This window comes from Lycium ferocissimum, chromosome 4 (genome assembly GCF_029784015.1).
Source record: "Lycium ferocissimum isolate CSIRO_LF1 chromosome 4, AGI_CSIRO_Lferr_CH_V1, whole genome shotgun sequence".
Lineage (NCBI taxonomy): Eukaryota > Viridiplantae > Streptophyta > Magnoliopsida > Solanales > Solanaceae > Lycium > Lycium ferocissimum.
The window spans coordinates 12,719,275-12,736,603 of NC_081345.1; the positions used below are offsets into that span (position 1 = coordinate 12,719,275).

Consider the following 17,329-nt stretch of genomic DNA (forward strand, 5'->3'; position numbering starts at 1 on the left):
TATTTTATTTGACCAATGATTATATCTGTCCACATTCTTTGACAGATTTGAATTCAAGATCCTCATCACCATTTATAATGTTGAGCCCTACATTTTTTCAAAGATACCGTCGACGGTCATTTGATATCGGTTCAAATACGACATAACTTATCAAGATCTCTTTATTTTTCATCATTTTCGAATGCTAACCTAACCAAAGGTTGTATGAAATATTATGTCGTGGTGCTATTTTAAAGCACTTGCCTCATTAGTATGACCATCTTGATCATTTGCTCATCTCCTTCTTCAAGGAGTTTTATCTTTGGAACCAATTGGTCTATCGCCAAAGACTCTGTCCATCAAGGACTTTAATTCTAATTGGAATTGGAGCATTTGCAGCTGGAATATAATATTCACTTTTGGGTTAGCAAATGTGTCTGGCAATCGACTTGAATTATCTTTCAACGAGAATCATACTAGCAATAGTTCATTACATATACCTTATTTTTCAGCCGCTTAGCATCCCTTCCCTTAATGTTAGGAAATCTAACATTTACCTCCCAACCTTATTTGGGAACCCATCTTTGTGCGTTGTGGTAGAGCAATTAAATCATATACCGCACATTCAAATTTCTAGACGGAAATTACTTGGTTCCTGACCCTGAACCAACCTCGAGGAGAGAATCATAACTTGTTGGCTTGATGCTTACAAGTGCTGCTACATATTAAATAACCTATCTCAAATCAAATTTCCTTTTGGGGGATTTGTTCTCATAACCAATTGTTTAGCTATAATTGGAGGCATACAATTTCTGCTAAACTAACTTGGATACAAACCAACATATCAACATAATTTTCATAGTTTGGAACTGTGCTCTTAATTTAATAATTTGAGCAAACAATCTTGCAATAACCAAATCACAAATTGATACCAAATGCACATGTGACCATAACATAGATGCACCTATTAACACCATATGATATTAAATTGGTCCACATGGCAGGTGACTGGCCCATATATGTATCACCTTTTATACGTTCCAAAAACATGGGATACAATCCCAACCTTAGCTGGTAAATTAATCAATTTGTCATCATGAGAACAAGCAGCACAAAAGAATTCTTGAAGAATACTTTATTTCTTCAATATATAACCACATTAATTCTCAATTATTTTCGCATCACATTTGAGTCAGGATGGCCAACCGGTCGAGCCAACTTCCATAGCATGTGATTCCATCATGCTTGTATTTATGTGGTACAAATTCAGAGGAAAAACAGGCAACATTTCACATACATTTTGTTTACCCGTTATAGTTGTAGTAATATAAAGATATTAAACCTTCCCATAGTTTATAGTCTCAATATAATTCATATTTGGCCAATGTCTTTGAAACTTAAAAAGTTTCTTTTGAGACTTACTACAACACCAATATTATGAACAATTTCATTCCTCCGGGTAGTAACAAAGTAGCTTTTCCGGAGCTCCCAATTTATTATGTACTACCTCATATTTCATAATATCATCCATATGGTGAACATCTTCTTTTAGGGAGTAATTGTCATTACGGTCATGGCCAAAACCATTTTAAGCAAGACTTATTTATTACATATACGTTTCGGTAATTCATGATAAGACATATCACAATAATGTGAAGTACTAAAAGTACGTGATCAAATGATTGTTTATGCCAAAATAAAATTTCTCTCCGTCAAACCTCCCAGGTGAGTTGTGATATTTATTCAACCATACATGAGCATGTCCTTATCCATAATTTACACATTTCACTTTAAAAAATGGGAGAGCATTCAGGATGCGTATCACAAGTCACATTCTTTTCTAGAAATGGACTATAACCATATATACGTGCGTCATAAATTTTCACTATAAGCCTATTGTCTTTATCATATTCATAGACCCACCTCAACATCACTTTGAAATTATATTTCTTTCTTTTGATGGAGGACTTATAAAATTTTATCAAATTAGGTCGCATGACACTAGTAACCCTGAATACCAATATTGATGACAAAAATTACCCTCACCTTTAGAGAGACCATTTTGAGAAGCCAGTGTTCTTCCTTTTATAATTACCATAATGATGACTATTATTATTTTGTCTCATGCCACGCCCACGTTCATCCATACGGCCACAATAATTATTTGTCATCTTTCAGACTTATCATGTACTGCTACGACATTCCCTCACGGAACGGAGCATATCAAGTTGGACGGGCTTCACGATTTTTCGTCAAATACACATTATTTTGCCTTAGCCATCATTATATCATCAATATAGTGGATCGGGACTCAAACCCAACGTCTTATCCACACTACTAAAAAACTGCTTAAAATCGACCAAAAATAATTGATATTTCCGACCTCAGGAGGTCGGTTTCTGAAAAAATGCGACCTCAAAACCGACCTCAAAAGTAGGTCTGGTATGGGCTGGTCGCAAATATTTAGCGACCTCATGAGGTCGGAAAAGAGCGACCACACCAGGTCGGTACATGGTTCATCAAAAAAAAAAAAAAAGGAAAATTAACATACCGACCTCATGTGGTCGGTATATTAAATTATTACTTTTTAAGTAAAAGCATTAACAACCACATAGGGTCTGTAAATTATAATAGTTGTTGTATATTTTTTCAAGTTACCGACCTCATGTGGTCGGTATATTGAAAATTTTATTTATTTATTTTTATGTTAGACCTCATGAGGTCGGTATATTAAATTATTACTTTTTAAGTAAAAGCATTAACAACCACATGGGGTCTGTTAATTATATTAGTTGTTGTATATTTTCAAGTTACCGACCTCATGTGGTCGATATATTTGAAAATTTTATTTATTTATTTTTATGTTACCGACCACATGAGGTCGGTCACTATAAATGTATGAATAATGACAATCATGAACTGCGCGACCTCATGAAGTCGGGTTCTTTAAAATGTGGATATTGAGATGAACACAACCGACCTCATGTGGTCGGTTTTGCAAAATGATATGAACACAACCGACCACATGAGGTCGAGCTTTATTTAAAATCGGAAAATGAAATTAAAAAACCGACCTCATGAGGTCGGTTTACTCGCAGAAAAATTGCGCATTCTCGCTACTTTTTGCAAATTTTGCCCACCCGTCAACAATGAAAATCAGTTCTATATTTAGCTAAAACCAGCTATACTAGTCACGACAATCCAACAAGCACATATAATAACATGCTACAACCCGCACTACATCAAATTTAACTCGAAACTACTTCAAATTAAGTTGAATCAAAATGTAATTCAACATTCACAAAAAACATTAAACTACTTCAAAATTTGCAAACATCCACAAAACATTCTACTAATCTACATTAACTTAGTCTACAACATCAAGCTACTTCAACATTCACAAACATCCACCAAACACTTCCACATTTTTACAATTCCACCAAAAAAATTCATAAGTTAGTAAGATACTTAAAATTCAATCATGTCATACTGTGTTTGACACGTGCTCCCCATCATCATCACCACTACTTGACTCATCTACAAGTCTGTGTTCTTGACCAACCTCTCGATGTCGTGACCTAGATTGAGAATGGGGAGGTCGATGCTTCGAGCTACGAGCGTCATCAGGACAAGGGGAAATCTCCCTCGAAGAAAGTAATAAGTCTAATTGAGATTTCATACCCGCAAATTGCTCGTCCCTCCGTCTCCCTCGTCCTCCGCACTCGTAGTCGCTCATCCTCCCGCCTCTCCTTAGCCTCTGAGGCCTGTAACTGGATAGATAGCTCAACAATCTTCTGCTCCATGGCCATAACACTCGCTCTATCTGACGACCCAGCATTATTGGAAGAACCTATGCCTTGCACGGGCGACTGAAATTTACGAAATGCTCTATTTGCCATTCCATAAGTTGTGCCAAACCTAGTGGGGCCACCAACAGTCGCCATCCAAAGTTCATTCAATTGTTCATCTGTAGGCTCGTGCTGTGGCGATCGTCGCATAACTCGCCCGTGATTGTTGAAATTGAATCAAATTGAACAAGGAAAATTAGCTTTTTAAATGGTAAAACCAATATAAGACACTATCTTATCGAAGCATATTTAAGTACAATTTCGAACTTGCACCCCATTCTCAAAATCGAAAATGAAGGGAAAACAGATCACTTTGCATGCTTTTCACTTATACTCTATTCTCATTGATCCAAACTACAAAGGTAATGATATGGGATTAGAGTTTATGCTCTACAAAGTTTATAAAAATCGTTAAACGATCGTTACATTGCAACAACATCAAAAGGAATATGCATCGTAGAAAATATGGCACTTCATCATTTCACTGAACCAGTTCTTTGGCTATCCCATGATGAAAGACTAGTCTTTACCATCAGTTACAATGCAAATTTAATAATTCTAGTTAGTTTGATATTAGCAATTTGTAATACCAACTTCGGTACTGCCCAAAAGAAATTTCAACTCTAATAAGAACTTCAACTCTAATAAGAACTTCAACTCTAATAAGATGTTGGAGATCAAACTTGTTTAACTTTACTGAAGATCTTTAAAGTTATTTTACGTTTGTTATATCCGAGCTCTTCCACGGGGTAATGGTCCTTGTCATTAGAATTATTTTGCTTCAGGACATTCCGAGGACTGCTTTTATTACTGCCTATAGATAAATCATGTAATTATAAATGGTACTTCAATTTAAACTTTCCAAATAAGTTTACGTTGTAATTGAAATATGATGTCTGGCTGTTATGAAACTCAGCTTTAATACAGTGAAAAAATAGCATTTGTCAATGCTAAGTTGGTAGCTGTGTCAATTTATTGATGGCAGACCAGAAATTTCTTTCTGGATAAATGGGATACAAACCAAAAAACATGCTTGACTGCTCCTTCGCAAAAAGAATCATGTCGGCTGTTGACTGAGGTTTTTCCGAAGTGAACTCTCCCTAGTTTACATGTACAATATCTTTTAAGCAGCCTCTATCTGTGACAGCAAGTAGAGGAAGAGAGAATTTTTGTGATTCGTATTGAAGCTTTTATTTTGTCCTAGTCTTGTTTTCATTTTCTTTTTCTTTTCTCCTTCTTCAGGTACTGAAGTTCTTATTAGAGTTGAGTTGAACTTCGGTACTGATATATATTAGCAATTTAAGAAAACATCTTTCCTTATATGTTCACTTATATCCACTGACAAAAGCTGCAAATTGTAATTTGCAGTAGTACTACTACTATATATAAATAGTTTTCTTCTCTTTTTCATATATTCATATGGAACCAATTAGAGAAAGTGAAGAGATAAAAGCAATAGATATACTGCACACCAAAGGGTAAAATCCTGGCTTGATAAAAGCACATGAAAAGTAGAAGCTTCTGTTTTAGAAAAAGAAATTCAATTAAACTTACGTAGGACTGCTTAGCCCGTTCCTCGACCCATTCGTCTGGTTCTTCACTGTTTTTCTTCTTCTTCACGTGAGTGATTCTGAATGCCTCATCTTTGTTACACCTTGGAAATTCCCCGTTAGTGTACAGTGAATAGACGAGCGAGGGGTATACACGAGGTTTGGATGAGTAAGAAATAGTATTTGATGATCCTAATTAAGATTTCCAAAGATATTCGAGTTAAGGAAAGAAAGTTGTTAAGGGAAGTGAGTCGCAAGTCGAGTGTAACGGATAGGAATTTCAAGTGTTGAACTAATGGGGTATGAATGATGCTCTAAGGAAGAGTTTTAACGTCCCTTAGATTGGTATTGAAGTGATAGACGAGTGTTAAGAAGGTTCCATAAGGATCGGAGATCAAACGAGTTGACGGAACAACTCTCGGAAAATCAAAACATACGGCCGTGCATACGGCGTATAAAATCTACGGACCGTATGTCCAGCCGTAGATCCAGCCCGGAATGACATATTCTACTGACCAAATATACGGTCCAACATACGGTCGAAGAGAAATTATACGGACCGTATGTTGGTCCGTATATTCCAATCGGATCCGAAGTGAATTTTATAGAAGGGACCCTTTTTCATTTCATTTCATTTCATCTCCCACCTCCACACTTCAAGAAACCTCTAGAGTGTTCCAAACACTTCATCCATGAGAAATCAATAGAAATCAAAGATCATCAACAAGAAATCAAGTGAATCAAGTGAAAGAAACTCCATCAAAGTCATTCAAATCAAGAAAACCCAAGAGAGATGAAGTAGGGTTTTTGTGCAAGAAGTGTATCATCGATCAAGGCCTATTCCTTCTTCATCTAAGGTGAGTTTCATGACCTTTTCATATTATTGGAAGTATTTCTAAGTTGAAACACATGGATTGTGAAAGAGTATAGGAAATGGGTCACAAATATGAGGATAGTGTCATTATTGAATAGTAGTTGAGTTGAATCATGGAAATGGTTATGTTGATGATATAAATACGTTATAAATGATATTTAGAACATGAAAGAAGTATTGGATATGAAAGAATGCGATGATTGACTTTTGTCATGATTATGGAAGATGGTAGTGAAATCATGAATTGTGGCCAACGTAATTAGATGATGCCTATCGTTTACGATATTGTGAATGTTGTTATGAATGTTGGGAGTTGATATGGAATATGGAGGAAAGTAGTATAAACAAAGAAAATGCTGCCCAAATTTCTCTAGCTTTAGTAAGTACGTTTCCATGATTGTTTAGCTAATGACGACACGAATTCCATTGAAGATATAAGCAAGTGCATTAAAGGAGAACGAGCAAGCGATAGAATAATTAAACGACAAAGGTATGTGAGGCTAATCCCTTTCTTCTAAGGCATGAGTCCTATGGCATGAATTTCCTCTTTTATTATGAATGTTCTATCTTCAAGAAGGCTACGAGCCATTGTTCACGAATAGCCATACGAGATAAGAGATATGCTACGATTACGATTATGATAATGATAAGCTTAAGTCTAGAGATGCTATAGCCTATGATATGATGTTCCAATTAAGCTGATGAAGCTATACGTAGCCCATTGGTGTTGATCATTGTATACACTCACCTTATGCTTGTTCCTTTAAGGTGAGGCAGAATGTTTACGAATGCTCCATAATGAAGTCAGGGGTCCACGACCTTACGTCACCCCGACACAACTATACTTGCCCTCAAGTTCTATTGTATGAATTGATGATATATGTATCATGATATTAACTTATGATGAAACCACGGTGTGAATATGAAATGAATGATAGTGATGACTTTATGATGATGTATAATGTACGATGATAAATGCATGCTATGTATGATGATATGATTCCACCGCGCCTAATTGGCCGGGCATGTCACCGCTAAGGCGGGCTGCGTACGATTCCACAGTGCCTAGATGGCCGGGTATGTCACCGCTAAGGCAGGCTGCTATGATTCTACCGAGCCTAGAAGGCCGGGCATGACACCACTAGTGGGCGGCATATGACGGTTACCCGGACGCGGGTTAACGACATGATGATGTATGATTGATAGGACGATGCATGTATGGCATGATGATGTATATGTGATATGATAAGGCATACGCTATGATAATTTACACGATGTGCTTATGTATGATGAATGTATATGAAATGTATCTATAATTACAAGAGTGCGCAGGTTGTATCTCCATCTCATGACTTATGATATTCTTATTATGCTTATTTCATTCACACTTATATACTCGGTACAATATTCGTACCGACGTCCTTTCTTAGGAAGCCGTGTTCATGCCCACGGGTAGACGGGGAGGTGATCCAGACTCATAGGAGCTAGCGGCTGACTTGAGAGCACTCCATTTTTCGGAGGTGCCACTGATTATTCTTTTGGTACATATATGTATATATTCATGATTGGGCACGACGGGGTCCTGTCCCGTCCATATGTCTAGTATTCCAGTAGAGGCTCGTAGATACGCAGTGTGGGTAGCATGGTCCCATGGTCTGTATGTATATGCATGTATATATTATTTTGATAGCCGAAGGGCTTATGTTTATAAAAGTAATTATGTTTCATATGATGATATATTTTCATGAATTTGAGCAAGTATTATAAATGAGAGCATATAGATAACGTAATGAGTGGTGTTCGGTGGTTAGCCCCGGATACCCGTCATGGCCCGTAGTTCGGGTCGTGACAATCTTGAGGCAATATCCTCTTTTCTTTGAGTTCCTGCAAAAAGAATAATTGAGTAATTAATAAAGAAAACGAAATAAATTGATTATCCTACAATGGGACCAAAGGAAAAATACCAGCTCCTTCCTCACAGCCGCTTGGCTCTTAGCCCCACTAAAGTGTGTAGTGAGCCGCCACCCTTTGTAGAATTTCTGGCCAGCTTCCCTTTTTCACTTTGTTTCTTAAATTCATCGGACGCCCAGTACTGCAATAGCTTGTTATAGGCCTCAGGACGGATCCAATCAGGCTTTGCTTGTTCTTCACGGACCCTTGCTAATGCACCCTTTAGCAGCTGCCCTGCTTTCTTCTCGAAGTTTTGGGCGACATGAGCTTCATGTTCCGGGAGCCAGAAACACTTTCTCTGCAATGAATAGTAATGAGTTTATTAATAAGGAATCAATCAATATTGTAGTAAATTATTTGAATAAAAATAATAAATTCATACACCTTAAAGGTTAGATAGATCTGTCTCTTCTGGTCTGGTTCCACCTTGCCCCAAGTCGGCGAGTCCGTGAAACAACCCTGTATCGTCCGCGAAAGAATTCTTGAAGCTTTGTCCGGTAAAAAACTGAAAAAACATAAACAATTAAACACTTAGAGGTTTAACATCTCAATGGTATTATTCCGACGTATGCATGCTTCAGTGAAAGACTATGTTGATTACTTCCGCAATAAAGGTCTAGATGGAACTTCTGCATTGTTGCATTACAAGATCCAGCCATAGCTATGTAATAATATCGGAAAGTAGGATGAGAGAATCTAACTTGTGATGTTCTAAAGTAAGATTATTCTTATGCTTAAGCTTTATATAGTGAAAATAATAAGCACTTCTATTATCTTTGGAAGATTATACTTATGACTGCTCTGTTGTACTTGTATGCTAGATTCATGTCAACAAACTAACGATCATTATGTGATGGAAAGAAAGCAACAGTTCCTGCAGGTCACAGATGATACATGGAAAGTTTCAGATGCTTTTTTATATGCATTGAATCAGCCCTAGGCTCATAGCCTAGTGGACTTTGCTTTAAAAAATAAAAATAAATAAACAAATAACATCTCGTGAAAGGATAACTCATACCTATATCCCACAGGCTCGATGATCAGGCGCCCACTGGCATCATAATGCTCCAGCAGTGGAGCAACCACACCACCTGCAGGTAAGTTTTCATCTGTGGTACGATTGTCGGGCTCAGAGCTACTACCTCCAAGGTGAAGACCGTCTACCCCAAACCGTGCAGTAGATGCTGAAGAATGATGTGATACAGTCGGGCTTGGAGTAGCCGTCGGAGTACCGCTAGACGCCGCCCGCTGAGATCCGGTAGGCAATTGACTGAAGCCCTGTGGGGTATCATAACCAGGTGTAAAGGGAGGTGCCTCAGTGAATCCCTGATGTGGAGAAACATGGGGATCCACATAATTAAACGGAGATGGTTGAGTATAGCCCATGCCGATCATCATAGAATCATAAGGTAATGGAGCGCCCCGTGGTGGATAAGGTAATGAAGCCCCGCGTGGTGGATGAGGTAATGGAGCGCCCCGTGGTGGTAGATATGGCGACGGGCTTCTATCTCTAGTCACCGCGGGACCTGGCTCTTTCCACAAAGCCCTACTACTCTTTTTATGTTTCTTTGGGGCAGTAGCAATACCCTTGCTCCTTTTATCACCTGTCATCTACATATCAAATATATATATATATATATATATTAGAAGTGAATCCAGAGAAAGTTCTAAAATTGAGTGTTTTTACATGGTAGTTCTGTGAAGAGTAACCAATTAAAAGGGCATTCCAAGAATATCAAGGAAAGAGGTTTATACTGGGAAATTGGTTGCTGCTGATTGGTCTCAAAAGGTGCAGGCTGTGAAGAACTAGTTTGTGCACACTTGGTTGAGGATAATTGTAACAAATAGGGAAATGGCTGTGCAGATGGATTCAGTGCACAATTGGTTCGAAGCGAGTACCGGCAAAGATCGTTACTTTTGGATTTCATGCAATCTTATTTCAGTATATGGGGCACAAATTTGGACTCTTTGCATCGTGGGCATTTGGTGGGAAAAGGGTTGGCACATATTTTTAATTCTTCGAAGGCATCGGTGGCGGGGTGATATGGTGGCTGGTGTTTTGAAGAGAAGTAAATTGATGCAAAGTTGGTTCATAACTGCAGGCAGCAGTTATATACTGCACACTCTGTTGTAGATTAGGAAGAACTTGGAGAGGGAGATAGAGATCATTTATACCTGAAACTTCACACTCAGATCTGTATGGGCAGAATATGTGATTTTAAGGGTACATGGTCCCAGTTCCGGAATCAAGTACCTAATGCATGCAAGAGAAAAATCTGTCAACTGCCCTGCATGAAAAATAAGTAGTAGCTAGTAATAAGTATTTCTCTGGCACACAAATTGAGTTTGCTATGAAAATTTAGAGATATAGTTTTCCCCAAACAAAATCATAGAATTTCATTAATTGCTGAACCATATGTAATTTAAACAGCCAGCCAACCATCTCAATTTTAGCCAACTAAATTACATAGTACAACCAAACAATCATCCTTTCTGACCAGCAATTTTTACCAGGATCAGCCCCCTTTCTTACACAATAAAGAAATAAGCTCACAAATCCTAGGCTACTAGTTATAAATTTCTTCTGTAGCAGCATTAAAAAGCAGAGTTTGATAAGCTCATTTGCCACATAGCTAAGACTGATATGAGCACAAGAAGAGTTTGATAAGCTCATTTGCCACATAGCTAGGACTAACTGAAATACAAATCCGAAATCACCTGGGAATGCTTCTTCCATCCAGGGCATCCTTTGCTGAAGTAGCGCTTCTCGCATCGAAAATGCACTAGAGCCTGAAGATGGTTCAAAGATGCGAAGGACTTGTCAACTAATTAGGAGGTCAACAAGCATATTGACACTAATCAAATTTGCTTAAACCACTCTTCTGAAGCAAAAATACCTGGAATCCTGCAGTCTTCTCAAATATTGTAATATTGTGCACAAACCTAAAAGCTGAAAACACCTGAAAGAATAGGATAATTTCAGAAATGAATCTAATCTTGTTGGTTTTCCTCAGTTCGCTGCAAGAGTTGAAGACCCGGTGCAGCAGATGGACAACAGATTTGCACTTCAAAGAAACAGTTTATCAAAATTTATTAATTCATTCGCAGAAATCCTAAAAACAACAGAGTACGTATAAGTAAAACAAAGAAAAAAACACAAACATTCAGCGAAGATAAACGGGGATCATGATACGGATAAACAACATACTCACAACATAAGCCACAACAACAAAGGTATGTAGCCCGGCTGATGCAAAAGAAAGAGAAGCTATTCGTCATTATCACCATCTCCCTCTTCTGACCATTCTTCCTCATCGGTTGTTTCATTTTCATCATTAGGCTCATTCACCTGCACGGATTAATTTCTTCTATATCAATTTCTTCTAATATGTGTTCTGGATGCGCTAAATCATTTTCTAACTCATTGTAAACTGTTCGGTGAACACTTGATACGTCGTCAGCTTGGAACACAACAGGCAACACATTTTCCACTTCCACTCGACCCACAGGCTTGGTTTTAATTACCACCCACCAAGCAGACTTATCTGGGCGCAAGGGATAAGGGGCATAGTCCACTTGCCTAACGTTTTGTGCAATAATAAAAGGATCATAAGCCCCGTATTCCCTTGTGTGGTTTACTTCGGTGATGTTATACTGCTTGAATTCCCTCGTACCTCTATTTGGTGTTGGATCGAACCACTTGCACCGAAAAAGTACAATTTTCTTTACTTGAAAACTAGAAAACCCCAGTTCTAGGATCTCCTTGATTACACCATAATAATCAACCCCCGTTTGGTTTCCATCACCACCTTTAACCCAAACCCCACTGTTGTTAGTTTTCATATGATTGGAGTGTTCTTCGGTAGTAAACTTGAAACCATTTACCACATATTTGTCCATAGAACAGACGCTATTGGGTCCCCAAGATATGTCTTTCAAAAATTGGTCATGGTAACCATATTGTGTACTATGTACCTATTAGTAGTCAAGAAATAATAATTTAGCAATTTCAGAACGAGCACACTTTTTTTTAAGATAGCTTTATGAAAAACCCATATAACACTTACGTAATCTTTAAACCACGTTGCAAACTGTTCGTACACTTGAGACTCGTCTTTTACCTGTACAAAGTAACTGCCCAACATAATGGCAACAGAGTTAGTCGTTATGCCTTCGTATTGCATAATTAGTGCAATATAATAGCAACTTACTCATAATATGACATTTAGCAAGACATGTGTCAACGCAAACTTAAACTCCATATCATTCAATTCTCTGTTTTTACGTTTTTTTGATCCCGTACCCGGTCGATTGAAGATAGATATCGGCTTCGCGAAAGCATCGGACTGACACCTCCGTCGTAGTGCCGATTGGGCCCGTTTCACAAGCAAGGAACATCATCTCCAAAGTAGTAAGAACAAAAATGAGATGTTTCTTTAGCAAGATATGCTTCGCAAATTGAGCCCTCCACTCTATGTCTCTGCATGATACATCGCTTAGACCTGCCAATAGTCCTACATAATATTATATTAAGCGTGAGTTTTTAAATTAAACAATTTGATAGGAATAAATAAAAATTTAGACTCATTACCTCTCAAAAGGATACATCCACCGACATTGAACTGGGCCTCCGAGTCTAGCTTCCTCCGCAAGGTGAATTGGAAGATGTTCCATCACATCGAAGAACCCCTGGTAGAATCTTCTCCAACTTATTTGTGATTACAGGAATATTCTTATGCATCTGTTCTAGGTTGTCTACCCTCAACGTGCTAGAACACAAGTCTTTGAAGAACAAACTAATTTCTGTCATAGGTTTCCAGATTCGGGTAGGCAAGCCACTAAATGCAATGGGGAGTAAAGTTTCCATGAAAACGTGAAAATCATGACTTTTCATCCCATGTAACTTTCCTTTCTCCATATCGACACGTTTTCCCAAATTTGATGCATACCCATCAGGCATCTTCAAGTTCTGGACCCACTGACAAATCTTTCGCTTTTGCTCCATTGTGAATGAATAACCAGCCTTAGGCTTGAAGACTCTGTTCTGTTTGTCCTGTAACCATAACTCTTTTCGCTTACAGTATTCCTGTACGTCCATTCTTGCCTTTGCATTATCTTTTGTCTTGCCCTTACCATCCATCACTGTGTTGAACAAGTTATCAAAGTAATTTTTTTCAATATGCATGACATCAATGTCGGAGAAGATTATCTTTCCAATATAGTAACTCCCAAAATATGCTTTGCTTAGGCCAGTTATGTGCTGACCCATACCCATCGAACTTGTACGGTGCTTCTTCAGTAACCTTCGGAAAGTTTTGAACCCTCTCCCAAATATCCTCTCCCGACAGTCTTGGAGGTGGACAATTTCGTTCAATTGTGTTCTTCCTAAATGCATTTTTCATACTTCGAAACTCATGATCCATTGGCAAGAAGCGACGGTGGCAATCAAACCATGAATTTTTATGGCCATATTTTAAAGTGAACGATTTAGTATTTTCCATGCAGTAAGGACAAGCTAACTTTCCAGCTGTCATCCACCGTACAACATTCCGTAAGCGGGAAAATCATTAATAGTCCACATTAACGTAGCTCGCAAATTAAAGTTCTGCCTACGCGATACATCAAACGTGTCAACCCCTTCAACCCACAATAGTTTCAGCTCATCAATCAAAGGTTGCAAGTATACATCAATCAAAACTTTTGGATTACGCGGGCCAGGAATGATGCAATTAAGGAATATATATGGACTAGTCATACACAACTCGGGTGGAAGATTATACGGTGTTAAGAAAACAGGCCAGCAAGAATAGGGAGCAGCAGAAACAGAATGTGGAGTGAATCCATCTGAACATAAACCCAACCTAATGTTCCGTGGTTCAGCTGCGAAGTCTGGATATGTTCTATCAAAATGCTTCCAAGCTTCTCCATCTGATGGATGACACATAACACCCGGGCTGCCTTCTATTCTCACTATGCCATCTCGTATGAGAAGTAGCTATTTGATGCGTACAATCTCTTTAACCTTGGTATAAGAGGTAAGTAATGCATCGCCTTAAAAGCAACTCTCTTCCCGCTACGAGTCCGCTTAAAACGAGCTCTGCCACAAAACTTACAAGATTCTAGACCGACATCATCCTTATAATATAACATGCATCCCTTTTCACAACAATCAATTCTGTAGGACGAGAGTCCTAACTTTGACACTAATCTCTTTGCCTTGTAGTAGTTAACAGGTATCTCTAGATTCGGGTCAACTAATTCACGTATAGGGCTAATCACAGCATCCATTGCCCCTTGAGGAACATTCTAGTCTGCTTTGTTACTTATTAATCTAACAGCAATAGACAATTGAGAGTGCGGACTCCCGTCACACAAAGGCCGACTAGCATCTTTCAACTGTTCAAAAAAACGACTAGCTTCCTCATTAGGATCTTCTTCAACATGGTTACCGGATTCAAAATCGGAATGCATCCCATAAGCATCCTGAATCATGTTGTGCATTCTATAATTTTGGACATCAGGTTCTGCCGACCTACTACCTTCGCCAACAACAAAGTTTTGAAATCCTCCCAAACCAGTATCCGTTTCTCCATGACTAGTCCACACTGTATAATTTAATTGAAAGCCGTGGGTATAGAGATGAAGCCTAACAATCTCTGGTGTCTCATAATTCCTACATGCACATTTCTCACAAGGACACCTAACCAAGCCTTCTATTATAAAAGGTTCAAGTGTCATTGTCTATTCAACAAAAGCAATGACACCATCCATAAATTCTTGCCTCATCCCCCCTCTACCATCATTTGTCCTACAGTACATCCAACTACGAGATTCCATCTACACAAATTACACAAGATTTGAAATTGTTAATACCCAAATACAAGGTTTAATTTATTTTTTTAAAAATAGCATAGAATGGAATTTGTAGAATTGTTTAAAGCATTTAGCAGCAACCCAAAACAACAAGAATGTCCCACCAAATGGGAAATACTACAACACCTAGGACTTGGGAGGATTGACTGGTAATCAGATAATTCCTATCATCTAATGTTATTAGATTAGGATAATATTATATCAGCATGAATGTAGGATATCTGATTACCAGTCAATCCTTGCCCCACATATATCTATTTGATGACTACTTTTCTATATTCATTTAGTTCTGAATTTATAGTTATTCATTTTATATGTATGCTGTTGTTTATTTTTCTCACTTTCATTCAATTGCATGTTATCATTATCCGCGCATCGCGCGGGTACACATACTAGTTAAACTTAAAATTATAGAACTTTCACCGACATTCTTCTTCTTTTTTCCCTCCAGGACTGCCACCTACCCCACTTCAGTAACAGTACGTGGAATAATACTATGTCCTTTCAAGTCACAAAAAAATATTTCTGATTGTCCTAATTTGTTGTGAATTTCTAAAACATGACTCTTTCTCCGATTAATTTCTTGCCCTTTGAACACTCTCATCACTCTTCCTATAGATTCCTCAATCAAATTGGAATCTGTTCTCACAAAGCCTCAATCAATGTGAAGGAGAAGGGACACTATCCAAACAAGCTAAGTTCGCACATTATTCTACTAAATCTACCAAAGCTAATTTGCAGCCATCACGCGTAGTATCTGAGAATGGAAAGTAAATCGAATGGTCCATCAAACTATTATCCCTTCACAGAAATTTAAAAACAACCACAGTTCCACTTTGACAAAAAAAAATCCCCAATTATGATAAAACAGAAAATATGTAACAACCCCAACAAGAAAAATAAAGATCTTTCAAAAGGGAAAATAAGCAGCCAAGTTAAAACAAAAATATAGTAATATAAATCGAAATATCAGCAAAAAAATAACTTGTTGCTAGTCAACAAAAAACTAACATAAACATGCTTATACTTCTACAAATCCAGAGCTAAAGAAAAAGATTTTGCCTACCTTAACTACCATAGAATTATGGGAAAAAGAAAAAAAAAAACGATCAAGTACAATTTGTACCTAGTCGACATACAATTTCAGACAATAATAGTCACTAATGCTGTATCAGTTAGGGGGAAAAAAAACCTTACCTTAAATACCATGGAATGGAATTATGAAAGAACCCCAAAAATTATTTCACAAAAAAAGGATGGGTCTTTAGCATCCAAAAGATAGAAATGGAATCTTAGGAATGGTGTATGAAAACCCTTAAACAAAAACCCTTAAACCCTTAAGTTAGGGCTATGAAAAAATAAGTACCTCAAATGTGATGGCGGGAGAAGAGGTCGCCGGAAAGGGGGCGGCGACGGCGGGGAGGGCGGGAGAAGGCTGAAATCGCCGGCAATCGGAGAGAGGGAGAGAGGAGGTGGTGACGAGAGAAAGGGGGGGCGGGGTTAATGTGAAAGGGGGGAAATGTGAAATGTGAAATTAGATGGCTGATATTATTTTTGGGTTACCGACCACATGAGGTCGGTAAATTAAGTATTTTATTTTTAGTTACCGACCTAGTGAGGTCGCTTAATCGCATAAATTTTTTTGAATTTTTTTAAATTAACATACCGACCTCATGTGGTCGCCTAATTAATTATATATTAAATTTCTCATAAATATTTACCGACCTCATGTGGTCGGTACTGTTTAGCGAGTCAGGTTTCCGACCTCATGAGGTCGGTAACGTATTTTTAGGAATTTATTATTAAATTATCGACCTATTGAGGTTGGTTCTTGTAAAATAAAAATTACAAAAAAAAAAAAAACATGCTTATGCCGACTTCATGAGGTCGTTTTTTTTTCCGACCTCAGTGTGGTCGGTTTTTGTAGGTCGGTTTTCAGCAGTTTTTTAGTAGTGCCATATAAAGGCGTGTTAGGGCATAAATTGATGGGACTCGAACCCAATATCTTATCATCATGGTGCACTAGGACTTAAACCCGATGTCTTATCCTCATGGTGCGATGGGACTTGAATCCATCATCTTACCCTCAACCAATGGCATAATAGACCAAAGTGCAATAAGACTCACCCTTGAGCCTTTAAAAAGGTTCTCTTCTCCAAAATGAATCTGCATCTTGATACAAACAAATAGTTAAAGCAAATAATCTTTCAAATAAAACATATTTATTGTCTTAAATAAATCAATAGATCAGCCTT

The 17,329-nt window shown here is 37.9% G+C and overlaps 1 protein-coding gene across 1 annotated transcript; it reads right to left on the reverse strand.

Annotated features, from left to right (window-relative positions):
- Window positions 1-4,918: 4,918 nt before the first annotated feature.
- LOC132051580 (uncharacterized) lies at window positions 4,919-16,603 on the reverse strand. Its single transcript, XM_059442717.1, has 8 exons — window positions 16,441-16,603; window positions 11,099-11,161; window positions 10,920-10,991; window positions 9,220-9,812; window positions 8,586-8,706; window positions 8,216-8,499; window positions 8,103-8,135; window positions 4,919-5,468 (listed from the first exon to the last, which is right to left on the reverse strand). The coding sequence occupies exons 4-6, from the start codon at window positions 9,810-9,812 to the stop codon at window positions 8,227-8,229; spliced, it is 987 nt and encodes a 328-aa protein (XP_059298700.1). The 5' UTR covers window positions 10,920-10,991; window positions 11,099-11,161; window positions 16,441-16,603; the 3' UTR covers window positions 4,919-5,468; window positions 8,103-8,135; window positions 8,216-8,226.
- Window positions 16,604-17,329: the final 726 nt, after the last annotated feature.